The 20386-nt window shown below is 39.7% G+C and overlaps 1 protein-coding gene across 3 annotated transcripts in view; it reads right to left on the bottom strand.

Moving 5' to 3' along the window:
- LOC121884320 (cell migration inducing hyaluronidase 1) overlaps nt 1-20386 on the bottom strand; it is a 219773-nt gene that overhangs the window by 4291 nt on the left and 195096 nt on the right. For all 3 annotated transcript variants that reach the window (XM_042393113.1, XM_042393190.1, XM_042393271.1), the window contains 8 exons: nt 16861-17041; nt 12890-13105; nt 12011-12222; nt 7881-8066; nt 6505-6709; nt 5199-5285; nt 1263-1420; nt 715-815 (listed from right to left, as the gene is read on the bottom strand). In XM_042393113.1, the coding sequence (XP_042249047.1) occupies nt 715-815; nt 1263-1420; nt 5199-5285; nt 6505-6709; nt 7881-8066; nt 12011-12222; nt 12890-13105; nt 16861-17041 (1346 nt within the window). The remainder of the gene's footprint in view (nt 1-714; nt 816-1262; nt 1421-5198; nt 5286-6504; nt 6710-7880; nt 8067-12010; nt 12223-12889; nt 13106-16860; nt 17042-20386) is intronic.

Here is a 20386-nt window from a genome sequence, read left to right as displayed (position 1 = left end):
TGATAAATCTCTCAACATGGTAAAAATTGTAAAAGTTTGTTAGTTAGGATCTTTATTGTCCACATTGTGGAAAATGATCTTTGGCTTTACCACACATTGTTAAAGACAATGCAGGACAATGATGAAGACAAGCATCAGGGACACAACATCATCAAACAACATCATTTCAAAGACATAAATATAGTAAAAATAAAGTATAGTAAAATAAAATGGTAGAGGGGACAGATTTTTGTGGAATTCAAAGTAGACTTTTCATTCTGCAGCCATATTGCATTTGGCAAGAAAGACTTGCTGTACACATTGTTGGTGGCTCTTACTGGTCTATAGCTCCTCCCTGAGGGTAAAAGCTCAATGTGCGAGTACAAAGAATGGGAGGGGTAACTTATTATGTGGGAGCTTTACTTTTTTATATTTAATTCATATTTCCCACTCAATTGCTTCCCTATAATGTTGCTCGCTATCTGCAGCTTCAGTTTATTCCTAGCAGTCGGATTTCCACATGACCACCAAATTCTTATAAACCATTTCCAGAGTTGGTCTTAGCTAAATTTGTATTTATGAAGAAATAATGATATTTTACCATTATTTTGGGTCAATTACAACCATTGAAACAACAGCACCATCTACTGCAGCTTTGTTGTATTTTGTTCCAGACATGCTGACACATTAATCACAATGCACCTGGGTACAGATATACTGTAGTTAGTTAGTTACCTTTTAGTTTGATGCTTTTGTCTGCTCCAAGTCTCTCCAGGGCTTTAGTCCAGGGTCCTCTAGTCACCAGACGGCCTTTAGATGTCATGAGAACAATAGAACTAGAGAAGGAATGAGAGACAGCACGTCACTGTAGCGTTCACATTTAGCTAACTATAACTGCATGTGTCTTTTAGGCTTCAGCATGTGTGTGACTGATGTCTCAGGCTCTATTTAGTGTAAAACAGCCTTGTGGCAATGTCATTTAATATCTGTGGAGGCTTCAGCATCCTCTAAAGGATGATGGTGGTTAGAGGAAGATAAAGTTTGCGTCTGGTGATGGAAGGCATCATTAGGGTAAGAAGATTTTGCAGATACTTGATGAGCCATACAGCCGTCCATCAGAGAATATACGACTTCTATCAACATTAACCTAGGTCCACTTACTAACTTTCAGTCAATCAGATCTTCAGATCTCAGTTTTTATATATTCACGCATAAGTAAATTACCAATAAACACAATATTGAATAGAATGATAGTATAGTGGGATAGCAGTCACTCTTCTTACTTGTCTCTCAGTCCACTGATGTAGTTGTCCAGCTGTGCAGGGATGCCCTGTAGGATTGAGTTCCTGAAGCCTTTGCTCTCCACCACCTTCCCATCATGCCCGTCGACTATTGTCAGCTGAACCCCATCTTCTGGTTGGTACAACTTCCTGCCATTCACCTGTCACAACAAAGCCAGCCAATCACACTACTGTTCTGGGATGTATGGAATAGTTTACTCAATAGCGAGCAAGACATTTCTGACACTCCATTTCTGACTCACTATTCATCATCATTTTGCATCATCATTGTCAGCTGTAAAGTTACACTACAATCATTTTTGCATTTATAAAATGCAGCATATTGCATGTTGGGATTATTAGCATTGTTTTCATCCCATTGTGGAATTTTTGATGGCATTATCTAGTGGGTGAATTTACACACTCAGAATTTGGGCGTCAAATGATCACATAGGTCATTTATACCTGCACTCCAGAACAACTCATAGGAGCGTAATATGCCGCTTTCCAAAACTGTTACAAATCACTGTTATAAAAATAATTATGTTTTATGGTGTGATATTGCTGTGGTTAAGGTCTGGTCAGGTTTAGGCACAAAAAACACTTGGTTAGGGTTATGGAAAGATTATGGTTTGGGTTAAAATCACACAGTAAACACACAGCATGACTCTTGCAGTTGGAAACATGAAGTGAACATTGGTCTCCTGCAGCTAAGTCCACTTTTTGCCTTTTTGCCATCTAACTAGCTGTCCACCCAACCTGCCTCCTCCAAATGGGGAAGTCACCTTATACTGATGTCATTTGAACTCCATCACTTCCACGGGTCATAATTACTAAAGCCACTAGATGGCGTCTGTCACTCAAGCATGACTATAGGTTGACTGTAGGTTGTAGAAACAGCTGTTTGTGGCTTGCAGCTCTCTCTCTCTCAAACAAACTAAACTATGTGTGCTGTTATTATTCAGGTACAAATGAAAGAAAAAAGACATTTCACTCCAAACATATTTTGTCTGCTACTTAGAGCACTACTATTTGCAAAAAGGTTTCCAGAGGGACTGGCTGACAGGACAGTAATCCTTGCTTAGCATGATGCTAACAACATATTAATACAATGGAAAATCCCATAGAAAAATGGCAAAGCAAGAGTTAGCGTTACACTCTTTAACTTACAACAATTAGTAGATGTTAGGGATGTGCAGAGAGTCTAGTATTTGTATTTGTATCTATATTTGTTGAGGCAGCAAAATTATTTGTATTTGTATTAGAATAAAAGTGGAAATAGGTGTAAAAATCCAGTTTTTGCTTTTATTACACTTTTAGGATATTAAAGTGTTAAAATAAGCGTTTATGAATAAACTATCTTATGAAGGAGGTCCCCACAACGGGTCTAAAACTCAAGTCTCCTAGATCATAGACGACTGTGCTGACTACTGAGCTAAACTGAATGCATCACCAATGCGCAGACAGACCTGAAGGTATTTATATACCCATAACACAGAGACAGTACAGCATGTAACGTGTAGAGAAGAACTTCAAAGGCAATTCTTGCTTTCCACTTTTCCTTTACTGCTTATTTTTTACAACCTAACTTTGTGGAAAGGAGAAGGGGAATAACAGGTTATGGAGAGTCCCTTGTAAGCACTTTGTGTGTGTCATTAGCTCAGCTTTATCTCTGGGGAACATCCCCAACTCCAGGAGTGATGTCCAAATAAAGAAATGTGCATCATGTAGCAAGTGGACAGAGACTGAGATAGCACTGTAACCGACCTGCGTGCTGGTATTTGATGTTTTTTTTTCCTTCCCGAAAACAAATAATTTTTAAAATATTTGTACGAAATGAATGTTCGTAAAAAACCCACTATTTGTGCTTTGCCGAATAACATATTTGTATTCGGGCACACCCCTACTAGATATGTACACAAAACGGTCTTAATGAACCCATAATAACTTTTAAGATGTAACAGGAGCATTACCAAACAAACAACATGACAAGGGAGCCTTGAATTAAGATATGACAAATACAGCATGTGCAATCCATTGTACTCGGGACTCGGGGAAAAAAACGACCTCTGACACGGAAAGTGCGATGGAACGGTCATTGAAGTCGGAATTCCAAGTCGTAAATTTGGGCAACATTCATCCAGCTCGACTTCGCCAACAGAAATACACCTGACATCACAGCAATATGGTGGTGCACACAGTGAACAGTGCAGAATTACCCTTTCATCAATTTTTACTTTATGTAGTGTTTGTGTTGTGAAACTGTAACTGTAACAACTATGTTGTTGCTATTTCCATTTCCTTTCAAGTTCAACGCCCAGCTTCTCTGGTCTGCATGTTGAAGTGTCCTTGGCCAAGATACTGAACCCCTAATTGCTCATGATGGCTGAGCCATCAGTGTGTGAGTGTATGATTAGACATGCTAGTCTCTGCCATCAGTGTATGAATGTGTGTGTGTGTGTGAATGCGTAAATGTAGCATGTAGTGTAAAAGCCCTTTGAGTGGTCAGAAGATTAGTTGCAGTCCATTTACCATTTACCATTTGTCAACTGTTGAATTAAAGAATAACCAGCAAAACTCTTTCACATAAGCTTACGGCATGTTAGCAAATAGGAACTAAAGGAGAGTAGCACCTTAACATCCTGTCATTCAATTCTTGTGCATGTTGGACTCTATAAAACAGCAGCAGAGCAGAATTTGCTCTCTAATAACGTTAAATGATGAAAATGTATCTGTGGATTCACTGAGAGAAGTGTTGGTGAATGTCCCTCGCACCCATGATGATCATTACTTAAGACTTCAACTGTAAAATAAGTTTTGAAATCCATCAGTGATGCAGCCTGTGAACAAACTAAAATAAGGTTCTTCCTATCAGAACATTTTAAACTCACTTTTCTCTCTGTGCTCCCTCTCATGCACAAGGTGCAAAATATGGTGTGTGCATTGTCTTTTTCCGTAAAGGTCAGATTATGTCTGACTAAAGCTACAAGGAACATTTACGTGAATGTTTGAATGACAAAAAGCCATCACTTTAACAGCTTGATAAAGCCAGCAGGGTTATGTATTCTGTGTCTGAAAAGGGCTTAATCAACACATCTCACTGGTTTAACCTGTACACAAACAGAAATGTAAGAACAACATCTGTGGTTTTAGAGGGAAGTTACATGCTGGAACTACTGTATTTTTTCACAGACAACAGCCAGGCACAGAGACTGGGCACAGCTTCCTGGAGTCTTGCCGTCACAGTGAGGTTGGCAGGTTTGGTACTGAAAGTACTGAGTGGATATTGTTTGTCCAGAAATAGTTCCAGCACAAATTCCTCTGTACAACCCAAACTTATCTCACTCTTTCAAATAAACCAATGAGCGTACTTCCCAAGATGTTGAACCATTCCTTTAAGAAGAGATTTGAAACCTATTAATGCAGATGTGTGTATGGTCTCTGGAGGTTCTTTCCAAAGTCTTCATAGCAAAGTTACACTCACACTGAGCTCTGGCTGAGGGTCTCACACAGCAGCCTAGTTCAGTAGCTGGGAGCCAGAACCTCAACACACTTAAACATGACTTGTAAAATATTACCATCTACCCTAAAACATCTAATGGGAAATGAAATAGAGGTAGTTACAGTTCTCTCCCTTCCATGATCCATCTAAGTGCCTGTCTGGTTTGTTTACTGATTGTTCATTGATATCCAGTGTGCAGTATGCAGGTTATGTAACCGGACAGTGTTGTTGAGATCAGTGGAAACATACAGTTGCATGTAATGGGTGTAGTAATGAAACCACTATTGTGTCTCTAAATGGCATCTCTTGGAGGACTGAAGATGAAATACTTCTTATAGTATATATTATAGACATTATATTATATATATTCCCAGTGGTCCAAGTCTGAGCTGTGTAGTAACTCTCCACCTGTGTGGACTGTATGAAACAAAGGTTACCTCAGTAAAGGCAAAGTCCTCCTTGATGTGGAAGAAGCGAGTGTTGTAGGACTCCAGTCTGACCTCCAGGAAGTGTTCTGATGAGTGCTGAGAGAAAATAACAAAAGGACAGAGTTGGGCTGAATAAACAACATTTGGCATTTCACTGGAAACAATTAGTCTCTAATTCTCACCACAATTACAGAACAAAACATCTGAGATGCAGTAAACACAACTGCAAATGTCACTTTGATATAAAACAATATTTCTAGAGGTTGCTGTGGGGAAACGGAGGCTCAGCAGCAGGAAACAGTAACAGTGTGACATTCATATAATACAACTGACAATTGCAGTGGAATGTATTACTCTGAAATATCAATATATGCATAAAATGTATTTAATATTGTGTGAATGACAGCATTTATACAGTATGTAAAAATAGAAGTGTGCAGATAAATAAAACTAAATAAAAAACCCAACTGATGAAAATATACAAAAACATTCAATGTGTTCAGTTTGAACATATAAGAATAACTGAAATATCAACTCAGATGCAATATTTCAACAGTAAAATCAGTCTGTGGACTAGGGATGTGCCCAAATACAAATACGTTACTCAGCAAAGCACAAATTGTGGGTTTTTTATGAACATTTATTTCGTACAAATATTTTAAAAATGATTTGTTTTCAGGAAGAAAAAAAAGAACATGTCAAATACCAGCATGCAGGTCGGTTACATCGCTATCTCAGTCTCTCTCCTCTGCTGCACTGTTACATCTATCAGCAGGTCTTAACGAAGGGAGTCACATCCACCTGCTACATGACGCACATTTCCTAATTAAACATCACTCCCTGGGTTGGGGATATTCCCCAGATATCAAGCTGAGCTAATGACATGCAGAAAGTGTTCTAAAGGGACTCTCCATAACCTGTTGGCCCCCTTCTTCTTTCCACAAAGTTAGGTTGTAAAAGATAGGCAATAAATGAAAAGTGCAAAGCAATAATCGCCTTTGAAGTTCTTCCCTACAAGTTACACGCTGTGCTGTCTCTGTGTTATGAGTATATAAGTAAGTATGTCTGTGTATGGATTGGAACTGGATTTTTACACCTATTTCCACTTTTATTCAAATACAAATATAAATATTTTTGCTGCCTCAACAAATACAAATACTGGGCTCTCTGCACATCCCTACTGTAGACTGTGTTCTTCTAAAGGCCTGAACAGTGTCAGTTTCACTAAAACTGTCTGAAAAAACAAGCTCCTCATATAATAAAGTCTGCATTAGAACATTTGAAATAAATTCAGTTGACCCTTCCCCTTTCTCACCAGCTTGGCGCTTGGAATCTTTCTGGGCATGGGAACATCCACAACAGGCAGCTCAGTGTGTCTGGGATAGGCCTGGGCCATGCAGTTGCTGGGTGGACTGCCTTTAGGGATGATGGCTGTGACCTTTACCCTCTCACATCCCTTGACAGAGCAGAAGGCAAACTGCTCCCTGTCGTTGTGGGCCTTTACCTTCAGGAACAGCAAGCTGCAACACACACACTACAAGTTTAGACATGGTGAACGTCTCTGTGTGCTCAAGTTTTTAATCCACTTACCAAAGCCCACATCTATCTATTTTTCTCTCTTCTTCTCACTGTGCCTGCTACTCAAACTGTCATATATCCCCTTTATCATCTCTGCTTTGCTTTATATGTATTTTTCAAAATATATTTTGGCCTTGTAAGAATAGCAGTTTATTTTAACTGCAAAAAGCAACACGTGACTAAATCCAGTATTAAAATTCTTTGAGGTAAATTATTTAACAATTGTTGCTGGGTGGACATAAATTAGGGTGAAAAACCACAAAAATAAGATGGTTAATACATGAGAATCATCCTTTAATTTTAATATTTAAAGCTGCATTAGTTGGTTGTTTTTGGCCACCTGGGGGCAGCAGTTGACAACACAACATTGACATAACATCACTGGATGTTGTTATGGTTGATGTGTTAGCAAACATTTTCCTATTTACATATCCAGCAGACACAGAGCGACATTTACTTGGAGTCATGTTTGCGTCCACCTGATGAATGTGAAGGTGAAGATGTTTCTAGTACCTAACTGTGCCTTTCTGCTGTTTGGTGCTGAGCAGGGAGTGTACAGTGAGTTTATCGCAGCTTTTTCACTGAAAACAGCTGCCTGCTGCTGCTGGAAACCAGGTTGATCGAGGCTGAGTTGGTGGCTAAAGTTGTGGGCTGTAAAACTAATTTATATAGCACCAAATCATCACAAAAGTTATCTGAGGGCACTTTTCACATAGAGCAGGTCTAGACCGTACTCTTTAATTTACAGAGACCCAACAATCCCCCCATGAGCAGCACTTGGTTATCTAAAAGATGTTAAAAGTCTCTGCACAGATGAGTGGAACTGCATAGTTGTTGATAATTCTCTGTGGGTTTGTCACTTCAAGCATCACCTTTCACATTACACACAGTTATTTGATCCACTTTTAATATACCCACATATTGATTTGTGTAGCTTTAATCAGAAAACATCAGAACAGACTGTGACTCTGTGTTAGCTATATTAACTTAAAGCATGATATGAAAATCAACATGCAGAAAAAGTATAATAGTAAAATTCTTTTTTGTGAGATAAGCTAAGGTGGTGCTCTGTGTGTGTGTGTGTGTGTGTGTGTGTGTGTGTGTGTGTCTGACCCAGTGTCTTCCTCCCAGTAGTAGTAGCCTCTGGCCAGGTGGGAGTGGTTGATCTTCTCCCTCTGCATGGTCCTCATGAAGACTCCAGTCTTGCGTGTCTGTTTGGTCAGGCGGTTGTGGATGTCTGAGATGACGGTGAAGGTGGTGCCTTGTGGGTAGCAGAGGCCCACGTTGATCCAGTCATTTCTGAAACACAAACAAGCAGAGCAATTTATACTCTGATTTCTACCTGTCTAATCAGGTCAATATCACATGAATTGAGAACAGAGCTAGAAGTTACTAATAAAAGATAAATGATTCTCTGGTTCCAGCCTCTTTACTAATTTTTTTTTTTTGGTTTTGGACTATAGGTCAGACAAAGAAAAAAATATTTCAGCTATTTTTTTCTTTTAACATTTTCTGACATTTAATAAAGTGAACAAAAAATTAATTTATAATAAAAAAAATCTCCAATTGCTGATGATATTGGCTCAAATGGTAGAATAAAATAAAAACAATAATAAATTCTGGTGTTGAAATTCATATGCATAGTATACACATATTAATGAACTGTATGGAAAAAGTGCTAAACTGAGTTTAGGGAAAATTTGAAGCAAAACATTCATAGTATAACATAGTATGCATCTGGAATTCAGATGCATATTCTCACTTAGCTTTCATTTTTTTCATGAGTGAAACTGAACTTTAAGTTAAAATTGCTATAATGTCCTGCAAGCACATCCACTAGCCTGTACATTATCCCCATATATAAATTATGCATTAGCAATAAAACAGACACTTGCACTGTGTCTCATTTATACACTGCTCTGTGTGGCTGATCATCAGTCTGTTGTGTGCAGCATGCAAGATACATGTTAGATGTTACAATCTATCTTCTTTGACACCAGTTATTAATCTGTGCCTTCTTTTACCCGTTATAAAGATTTAACAAATATTTATTTTAAGGCTATCTAACCAATCAACATTTATTCTGAAGGTCAGAGGTCTGTATCAGAAGTCTTTTTACTTTCCAAATATTTGAAAATGACACTTTATTAATTTGTGCGCAAACATTGCTATACCGAATGCACAGTTTATTTACTAAGCTCTCACTTTATTCATCTGCAGTGGTGCAGCTTGATGTAGTTAAAGTATTGCAGTAAAAGTAGTGGTTTGGTCCCTCTGACTGATATATTATTATATATGACATCATTAGATTATTAATAGTGAAGCATCAGTGTTAGAGCAGCATGTTACTGTTGTAGCTGCTGGAGGTGGAGCTAGTTTACACTACTTTATATACAGTTAGCTAGTTTAGTCCAGTGGTTCCCAACCTAGGGGTCGGGCCCCTCCAAAGGGTTTCCAGATAAATCTGAGGGGTGGTGAGATGATTAATGGGAGAGGAAAGAAGAAAAAACAAAGTTCTGATACACAAATCTGTTTTCAGTTTTTGGACTTTTTCTCTAATCTTTGATTTTTGCTGAAATATTGGATCATTTGAACATTTATTGAAATGAAAGCATGTGAGAAGTTTAGAGGGAAAAATCACTATTTGGTGGAGCTGTTAACAACTCATAGACATGTGAAATGTGACCCCGACTACACACTGCTTTTTGTAAGACGTCAAAAGCCAAAAAGGTTGGAAACCACTGGTTACATCTTTAACAATGTGTTGTATTTTAAAAGCTTGTTATATTATCCATTGTGTCAAATCTTCATCTGAAAAGTAACTAAAGCTGTCAAATAAATGTAGTGGAGTAGAAAGTATAATATTTCCCTCTGAAATATAGCATCACATGGAAATACTCAAGTAAAGTACAAGTACCTCAAAACTGTCCCTTAAAGTTACTGCAAGGAGTTTTTAACTGGTTATGAAAGAGTCTCATGATGCCTCTGATGTCTCTATGTGACTTACATAAATAAACAAGACCATCAGTGAGATAATTGACTATTTCTATAAAGTTATTCTAAATGCCTGTCACCAGGTCAGATTCCTCACAAAATCAAACAATTTATGGCATGACATGTAGCAAAGTTCAAAATAAATAAAACAAGTAAAATCTACGATATAAACTCCCTATAACAATCTATTCTACCAGATCCTTCATCAAAACTTCAAAAATCATCAGGAGGTGGCTGCATTTCAACACACCACATTGAATAAAGCAGGAAAAGAACAATCGTTTAATCCATGATTGGTTAGTTTACCCTCATCAAGACAGACTGCAGAAGTCTAAAATAAACAGGTCATATTTCAGCTCTCCCTGCACCTTCACCTGCTATAATATTCAGTGAACCGTAGGTGGTGCCATTGGTGTATGCACCATATGTGGGACTAAACTGCTCTGGCTCTCCAATCACCATGTTAGGGTGGACTCAGGCCATGGGGAATAGTTGACATGCTTGAAATGACATTCTCTTAAAATAACTGATGGTGAAACTGTAAACAGTATGAGAAGGGAGGAGCACAAAGCCTCCACAAAGTCAGGCTGTCCCCATTTCTGTGGTGAATCCTGGTTAATAGCAGGAATCAGAGGAATTATCTGACAGCATCCATCAGCTTCATTCACTCACCACGAATCACCCCAGTGACCTCAGGAGTTGCCCTGCCATTTACACGAAACCTTCAACCAGGGATCAGCTTTCAAAACGGTATGAACCCTGTCGGTTCACTTCCTGTGTCCCATCATCCACAAAATTTCCATGTAATTCTATACATGCTTCATTCTTTTTATATTCTTTCGATTTCAGCCTCGTCATGAAGGTTGAATATAATCAGTATAATTCTATCAAAGTGCTTGTTTGATTGTGGAACAGTGTCTGCAATCCTCACTTTGTAACACATTCTGTACTGTTCCTGAAGTGAATAATGAATCTCCATGATCAAATTCATGAAGACTTTTACATTAGCTACTCTACATTCCTGCAAGGCCAAAAAAGTGTCACCTCAGCATGCTCAAAGCTGTCAAACTGTACTGGACATTTCTGCAATGGACCTGTCAGAAATCACCTATCATAGAAATTATGATAATGAATGAACAAAACATGAACTTGCACATTTTAAACATTTTTGGGCCCACTACTTTCTTTTCCATCATGTTCTACAGTTTACAAATCCAACATGCCGCAAAGCAAAAATTCCACCTGGATACTAAACATTATCACCCCTCCTTGCTTCCAGACATAAAGTCTTCCTCCTCAACCTCTCCTTTTCCTCCCCTGGGTGGGTGCTTCAGTGCTGCTCCAATAACAGTGCGATGGAGGAATTGGAGGTAAAATACAGGCTAAAATTCACTTCACGGATGGCTGACCGCAGCAGATGAAGCCCTCGGGCTGCTCGGTGCAGTCAGAGAAGCGGGCTTGTAAACAGGTCAAATGTTGGTGAGGGATTGGCTGGATGCATTATGTGGGATCAAGAAGTTGAATTATGCTATCTGCGATGGTTGTAAAGTCTGTTAAGACTCATTAATAATGAAAATTCTCCTTCAAATAGGCAACCTTTTCAACTAATTTTGACATTGCTAATGTTGAAATCTAACAGCTAAATTACAGCTCACATCGACCTGACTCCACTACCACATTCACTTGTATTTACCACTGTCAAAGAGAAAAAAACACAGTATAATAAAACTCCACAGGGCACCAATAACCTATGGTACATTTGCTAGATGGTTGAAAAGGTGATTATTGGAGAAACTGAAGTGCCAACATGATACTGAATAATAATTTCATCTTGTTCTGCTCATAACTGTCCATGGAGTATTTGAAGTCTGTATGTCATATGTAATGTTTGATATTTGTTGTCTTGGCTGTCTGTATGTGTTATGCAATTTAGCATTTTTTGAAATTGTTTGTGTTGTTTAGTGTCATCTGTTGTTGTGAAGTCCTGTCATATATACTTGTATACTTATGTTCACTGTTTTTGTGCTATAATCTGCCCAGCAGATGGAAATTAAGAATTTGGCTAAATCTGGCACATTTACATCACACTGATGTTAATTAACGTGTGTATCCAAGACTCTCACCTGGTCAAACAAACTAAATGAGACTTTGCCTGCTATAAATATGCAGGTAAAGTTGTGTGCAGGTGGTGTGGTGGTGGAGTATGTGCTGTATGTGCTGTCACAGCTGCAGCTTGCGTGTTCACTGACTTGTTGAAGTTGATGAGCCAGATGGTGACCTCAGTAGGCGCCACCTGGTCCCAGTGGATGGTGTAGCCTTTGGCAAGTGTGATCACTGGCTGGAACTGCTGGTAGTGCTTCCTCTTCCCCAGAGCACCCTCTAGTGTCAGGGGCCGATCAGGGTACTCATCCCTCACCATGTGCATGTTCTGGTTGGCAGGGTTACGTGTCTGGACATAAATCTGGAGAAAACACAGCCACAGAGTGAAGCCTGATTCTCTAATATTTAGAAAAAATGTTTGTGAAATATCATTATCAGAATATATTTCTTCTAATATCATTTGATTTAAATGGTCCCTGGTCTCCCCTGGTGTGTGCTAGGCACCTCATATTTAACATGGTGCAAATGTTTTTGTTATATTATCCATTTAGCTATTTGACTTAAGACTAAAAGAATAATACAAAAAATAAAAATTAAATTTGGCCATGAAAACTGTTAAATATATATAAGCAGAACAACAGCAGACCCCACACAAGAGGCATTGTGTGTACAGGTATGATTAAGATCCAGACAAGTGTTTGAACTGGATTGGTGGAGGAGTGTGACTGACATCATGAATATGTTTATTCACACTGCAAAATATCTACTTAAAATATGGTTCAAGTCAACAGAATTAACCATTCACAATAGCACAGGCTAATGGACCAGATGGATGACTAATATATGTCTAGATATTCATGATTGATTTCTAATTTCACACATGTGTTATAAAGAGAACTGTGATTGTGATATGCAAATGCATGTAATCAACCAATGCCAAACAGGGTGTTACAGAGAGTAGATTTGTGTTTGTGAAAGCTGATTTGTGAGGATGGATGTGTGAGTGTGTGTGAAGCTTGCTGACCTACCTGGGCATAGTGGCCGCTGCAAATAGCAGCCTTCCAGTCGGGTACGTCGATGCAGTCGGGGTGGCGGAGCAGCCAGTTGTCCTCTTTCACCAGGTAGGCTCCGGGATACTCACTGACTGAGCCGTCGATATCATGGAAGATGGTCGTCTTGTCCCCATCCATCTGCATCTTATTAAACCAGGGACCAGGCTCCCCAAAAAACACTCGAGATGTGATCTGCAGGAGGTGGGAGGGGGGTACATGGATAGGCATAGATTAGCACCTGCTCATAGACTGTATTTCGTGTTCACATTCAAAATTATGAAAATTCTAAATATTCAGTGCTTCTAGTCCAGTTATAACTCTCAATGAAGTGAGGCAGCAAAGCCTCTGAAAAAACATTTGGAACATTTCTCTTTGTTTTCAGTTTTGACCGAATTTCTAGATTCCTCTGAAGGAGTCAATTGGCTTTATCTGATACTGAAGTTTAGGGTAAACAGGGTGCTCTGGTAGTGAGGAAGGCTTAGAAGCTGCTTTAATTATATATCATCCATTTACCTTCAAATTTAAAGTCCAGAAAGTACAGAATCATGTATGTGCAGAGTTTGTTTTCACATTCATCTGCTGAAGGAGTAAAGTTTCTCTGTGCGTAACTGCGGGTATGATTTCTGACATCACAACTAGTTTGAAGCCAATCGCGGTCCATGCAACTTATACAAGATGCGACATCATGTGTTCAGCAGGTCATCTTTTGAGATAAAAAAGTATTTATTTTAAAATTATTATTGAAAGCAGAGTATTTATTATACATCTTAAAACATGTTTGGAGTGGAGCTTGTCAAATATAAGAAATAAAGTTTATAGATTTATTAACAAAGTTCGGGGACAAAGACCACGCCTTGTACACATCCCATTTCCGCACAATAGAGTATTTAGGCACACCTTATCCGTTCCTCTCCCCTTTTGTCTCAGTTTGCAAGTGACCTGTGACAGACTTGCATCGCAAACGCTTACCTCCCGCCCACGCTCCATGACCCACGTTCCTCAGCAAAATATTGTTCATGACTCTCGATCCAGCAGTACCAACGAGATACCTCCTTCATCACCACATCCATACAGAAGCCATTTGCATCGCTGCTCCTCAAAGGAAAGCTACTCCCTCAGACGCCGCACTACTGATCAGCTGGGATCCAGATACTCCATACACACCCATGCAATAGCCAACTTTGACGCAACTCATTTTCCTGCAATTAACATCTTCAACTGGATGCTCACTTACCTCCAGAGTGCTCTCAGAGAGATGGACGTCTTGGTCTAGCGAAATGATAATAAAGCCAAACTTTTCCAACTCTACGGAGACTCTACTTTCATCATCTCTCTGGCCAGCAGCTCAATTCCTCCTGCTCTTCCAGGTTCACCATCTAATGCCACCCAGATGCACACCGCACACCGATCACATCACCACGCGACCTGCTTCAATGGAGCCCTGGCTGAGGGCCAGGTTGCACTCCACATATATTTTCTGACCTAACCCTTCATCCCAATTCTCCTGCTTATTTCTTAAGTGCTTGTTTAATTTTTATTGCTCATACTGACTCACCTTTCTGTCATTGTGTTTCCACGTTAACATCTTAACGCTTGAAAAGGAAATTCTGGCCCATCATCTCTTTTCTTTTTATGCCTGATGGTTATCCCATGTCTACATTATGGTTTATTCATAACTAAGGCAAGTGCTTAAAGGTCCATTTTGCTGATTTTCAACCTTTTTTCTATCTATCTGAATAGGGGATATAGTGTAAAAAAAAATTCACCCCTCATCCCTTCATCCTTCATCTCCCATTCCTTCGTCCCTCATCCCCCAACCCTCATCCCTCCCTCAATCCCTTCCTCCTATATCATCCCAGCTCTCATCCTCCCATATTATCCATTAAACAGCATCCCTTTCTCTCTGCTCCCTCCAGCCACAGCCGATATAGGTCACTCAACTCTGTCTGTCTTTTTCATTCACTCAACCTTTATTTAAATCTCAAGGTATCATTGAGGGCATGTCCTCATTTTCATCGCTGTCGATCGTCTGTATCAAATGCTTTGACACAATGAACCATTTTCAATGCAATCATTCCTTATCGATTCTGCACTTCGGTCAGCTTTGCTTCTCCCACCACCAGTTCATTCCATCAGCAAGCCATGGGACTTTCTCCTTCCAACCCACTCCATTTCCATTAACTCTGAAGAACCATCCATTCCATCTCATACATAGTTGTCCCACGGTTTGCACTCTGTCCTCCCACTCAGCCCCTTCCCGCCTTTTTTTTCTACTTTTCCTCGACGCTCCTTCATACCACAGACTTCGTACACCTTTGACGGCCTCAAGCCTTTATCACAGGCTTCTAAAGTCTCTGACGGCTCAAGCCTTAACTGCAGGCTAAACGCTTCTCTTCTTGCTTCTGACAGCCATTGTACTCCATCAAGGTGCATCATACCTATTGCTACTTACGCAACTGTATCCCTCTTGCGGTGGTGCCCATGTCAGGCTAAGTCGCCCACACAATCCCACCAAGCATGGTTGATGACGTCACCATATCCCAGAGCACCAATTACTGTAAGCACCTTCAAATTAGCCCAGAAGAACCATCCATACTGCCAGATCATCCATTTTCTTGTACATGGTTGTCCCACAGTTCCCACCCAGTCCTTGCACATGAGGTCCTTGAAATCCTTAGGGTACTGTATCCAGCCTTGCCTCACACTACAGCATGTTATCCAAAGGTCAGTAAGGCCGAACCATGTCATAAGCCGAAACGTGTGCCCCTCACTTCAGACTTCTTGGCCTGCTACATCAGAATTCTCCGCAAAGGCTACTTGTGTCCTTACACTGACAAGTCTTAGAATCTATGTTCCTATGGGTGTTCTCCGGCTTTCTGCGCTGCTCAGAGTTCACCGCTTCTCCCCTCAACTATGATCCATCTCAACACGTAACACGTCCGATATTTTCCATTCATTCTTCTGAGACAAAGATGCCACTACCACACACCCTCATAGTTAACCTTGAGCAAAGCAAATTAACCAGCCTGGCCTCTCTCATTCCACATTTCTCTTTGTTTAAATTCATATCTGAGCCTTTGGAACCCATTCAAACCTACATAAACCAGAGACTAGCCCACTATGCCTCTCCATAAGACCCGCTCTTCACCACCGAATCAGGCAGAGTTGCTACGTGTTCCTGGTTGCACAAGTCAGCGATTTCTCCAGAGCCATACTCATACCGCATCGGAGCTGCTCCAACTGCTTCCAGACAAGGAATCCCAGATCATCCATAAAAATTCCCTGCTTACCTAACCTGCCACGACATGGACAACATTAGAAACTTCCATGAACCCCTTTCTGCATGAAGTTTCTTTTGGGGGCTCTATCCAGCCAATGGACTGATGAGACAGTTTCCCCACTCAGTCTTGACTCCCCCCCCCCCCGTTCCCTCCTATGTCTCACCATCCGCCGTTGTCGTGTCATTGACAAACTGCCATACATCCATCGACAGCCCTTCCCCCATCCCTTCACCCCTTCATCCCCTCATCCCTCGACCCTCACCCCTTCCTCCCTCCATCCCTAATCCCTTCCTTGGGCTCTCCAACCCAGTCATCATTCAACATCTCAGCTCTCTTTCATTATCTCAATTAAACTATTTCAAATCCATATTGTTGTTGGCGTGGTCTTGGTTAGTGAAATGACACATTTTAGTATGTGTGAGAACAAATTTTTATACGGCAGTGTAAGTGTGATGAGTTTCTCTAATCCTGGGGTTTATCCATTTCTTCATGTTCTTCTGTTTATTACTTTTCACAGAAATGTTGCCTCCCTCTGAATGAAAATTTAATTCAAACTTAAATCAACGGTCTGGTTTCATTTAGTCTCAAAACAACATCTAAGTTCCTCAGTGTCACTGACTGAATCAGTCCAGATGTTTTGTATATTTCACAGAGAAACTGACTCACAGGTACGTGGTCGAAAGTGATGTCAGTGACATTATTGTTGGGGCAGCTCTGCCATGAGTTGTTGAGCCTGAAGCCGAAAGCACTGGTGTGCCGTCCATCCAATGCCGTGTATTTCCGAAACGTACAGTTCTGCACATTGATGGGCCCGTCGTAGATCTGCATGCCCCGGATGGGGAAATCACTGCAGGGAAACAAATCCACACCCACACACCAACCCATCAGTAATTTACTCTCTACATTTGGTACTAAAGCAGGAAGGAGGGTGATGTTGATAGTGCAGTGTCAATTTGTGGAGGTTGGGGTGGAGTTCAAATTCCATCTCATACTGTCATTACTTCATCATGAGCACAAGCTTTGCCTAACTTGAACCATATGGCTGTGGTTGGCTAACATTTACCAGGTTAGGTTAGTCCTGAGTCAGGCAGTCAGCATGGCTGTGTCTTATAAAAGGGAAAGTGTAAATAGCTGAATTTCTCTCAGTCATGCTTCATTGACTCATTTTGATGTAGTTCCATCACTGAGTGAAGTACAAACTTTGTTTGAAGTATTAAAGACTATTCTCCCCAATGTCACTGGTCTCTGCACTAAATTTTAGTCTAAAAAGTACATTTTCATCCAAACTGCTCTGTTACCACAATCCAACTTGGCAGGATTTCACTGCTTATTCATTTACATATATTGTCTTCCGTTCACTCACTATAATTTCCATTCATAATATTGTGACAAATATGTTACAAAGAAGAAAGTAACAGACTGGAGTAAAATATAGAAAGCCTAAAAAAGAAGAATCAAATTCAGCACGAATAAATGAGTGAAGAGTGAACTTTTGTCGACTTGGACAGTTTGACAAAAGTTAAAGAATGAGCATTGCAAGTGCAGAGAGCAGTCTTTCATCACTCAAATACTGCCTTTACTTAATGAATAATAAAAATATTAAGTGCAGACAATGAGAAATTCTCTAATAGCTATTCCACTGCAGTGACAGGGAGGCACTAACTGGACTATGGCTACTTAGTTTAACTAAATGATCAATCCTCCTTTGACTTTAACTGAAGCTGCACATATCAATATATATATTTTTTATGAACAATGGATCAAATAACTCTGTGTAATGTCAAAGATGTCACTCATATTTTATTGTCTTAGTTTTCAGGCCCACAAACTTTGATCTCATCAACCTGGTTTCCAGCAGCAGCAGCTGTGTTCAGTGATGAACCCACTGTACTCTACCTACTCAGCACCAAACAGCAGACACACACAGTTAGAGACTAGCTGGTGAACATAATGGAGAATTCAGATGCTTAACAGCTTGGGTCTTATATTTGTAGTTTTGGTCATCATTTCTTAGGTCTAATAAAATTGTACTCACCAAAATAATAAATCTGGAAGAACAAAAAACAAAAAACAATGAGCTGAAAGAGGCTCAAAAACTCCTGCCTTTTTCCAACTGAAAAAGGCAGTGACAGTTTTACACATATGTTAATATGACCAGTCAGGTCAGATACAGACTGGTAAGTGATAGTACAGTGAAAAACAGGAGTAAGACTAACTACCATAACTCACAGTCTAGTGTGTTTGGACTGGGGAAAAGAAGTGTGTGCACAGTTGACTCCCTGCCATGGATGCTGATGAAAATCTTTTCTACCCAGTGGCCTTCATCAAATGTTCAGCACTGCACAGCATGAGAGAACTTGTGCAATGGTGTGCCTAAGTTCATCTCATTGCATTAAAGAATGCCAGGCTGATGATGAAGCATCCAGACAGAAGTGCTTTATGTGGATTTCTCTTTTTCCCACACAATCAAGGAATCTCGAATAATACTGCTGTTGAGACATTCCTTCTATACTCTGCCAAGTGGGCCAGGGAGAGGACTGATTACTATGTCTGGCTCTCACACATATCAGTCTCCATTAAACTGGTACTCCACCCAAAGTCTACCTTTGGGGTATTAAACACTCACCCTTGAAAAGTGGCTGTCAAAAGTTGTCAGTTTGCTGCTTTACAAAGAACAGCATCTGTGGTCATTTAGAATAATTTTTTAAAGGCTTACAGTGGTAATATATGTAATATATAGAACTGTCTCAAACCACTCCTGCAGAATAATCTACTTCTTTTCTGTCCATCTGTATGATCTGTATGTTCCAAACATTCATAGTTTATAATAGTATACTTGAGCTATGAGTGTAGACTATCCGCAGCAGTGTATTTAGCTGTATTTTGACAAAACCTGTCACCATCAGAATTCTTTGTAATTGGCATTAACTCAAGCTGACCACAGCTGCTTCCCTTAGCAAAGGAGCAAACTACCAACTTTTCACAGCCAGCTGTCAAGCCTTCCTGGGCAGCTTTATTTACTCAGGGGAAACCAATTGAGAGCAACTTTCTCATTTACGGTGGTGCCCTGCAGATACACAACCAAACAAGTCATATAACAAAAAGAGTAAAAAGTGTAAAACCAACAATCTTACACTAAACATAAATACAACACAAATACAACACAAATAACTTATAAAACATCAAAGAACAAAAAGAAAATAACAGTGATATAAGTACATTACACAGGGATAAAACAGACACATTAGCATTCATTATATAAAACATTGTCCAACAGAATCTTAAAATGTTCTAGGGATCAAAATTTCTGTCTAATTTAAGGGAGTCTTGAAGCTCATTCCACCTATAAGGAGCATAATAGGTGAATGCAGTTCTGTATTCATATATGGGATATCCAAGGTAATGCAGTCTTGTGAATGAGTGTGGTATCCCATATTTCTAAGTCTTAAAAGTGGTGATAAATAACATGATAGTTTATCTAGGATGGCTTTATAAATAATAGCAAGACAGACAGTTCCATTCGAGTTGTAAGTAATGTCCATCCTACCTTCTCATAAAGGATACAATAATGGGTTCTATATACTGTCACCTGTAATAATTCTAAGAGAACTGAGACACACAGAATCAAGCAGTTTGAGGGTATGGGCAGCAGCATGCATGTAAATTACATCTGCATAGTCAAGCACTGATAAAAACGCTGCCTGTACAATCTGCAACCTTCTGCTAAGAGAGGCACTGCTTATTTCTATTTGCAAGTCAAAAGATGTCTAGACGTCAAGGTACAAAAACATAGCTACATTTGGCAGAAAAGTGAGTTATTTGTTATATAGACTACATATGTTTATGTTGTAACACCATTTCACTGACTATATTTCAAGAAGTGTGTTCACACATACACTAGTATGCTGGGTTTGAATCTGATTCTGGTTTTGATCATATTTGGGATGTGATGTTTACAAAGAACATATGCATGCACTGACTGTGTGTGTCGCATTTTGGTTCATGTATGTGCAGCAGTGCAAAAGGGCTGAGTGAAGGTGAATATTAATCAGCAGCCAATCACAGTGAAGCATGACAATAGTAGTTCAACAAATGGAAAGACACCTCTTCAGGAAATCATATTGTTATCTGGAGGTGTAGAGTGGCATGATGTGAACACACAGCACCACACATCTGCAGCCAGAGAGAGATG

The sequence above is a fragment of the Thunnus maccoyii genome, chromosome 1, assembly GCF_910596095.1.
Source record: "Thunnus maccoyii chromosome 1, fThuMac1.1, whole genome shotgun sequence".
Classification (NCBI taxonomy): domain Eukaryota; kingdom Metazoa; phylum Chordata; class Actinopteri; order Scombriformes; family Scombridae; genus Thunnus; species Thunnus maccoyii.
The sequence above is the reverse complement of the archived record's forward strand: the minus strand, read 5'-3'. Positions and strand labels throughout refer to the sequence as shown.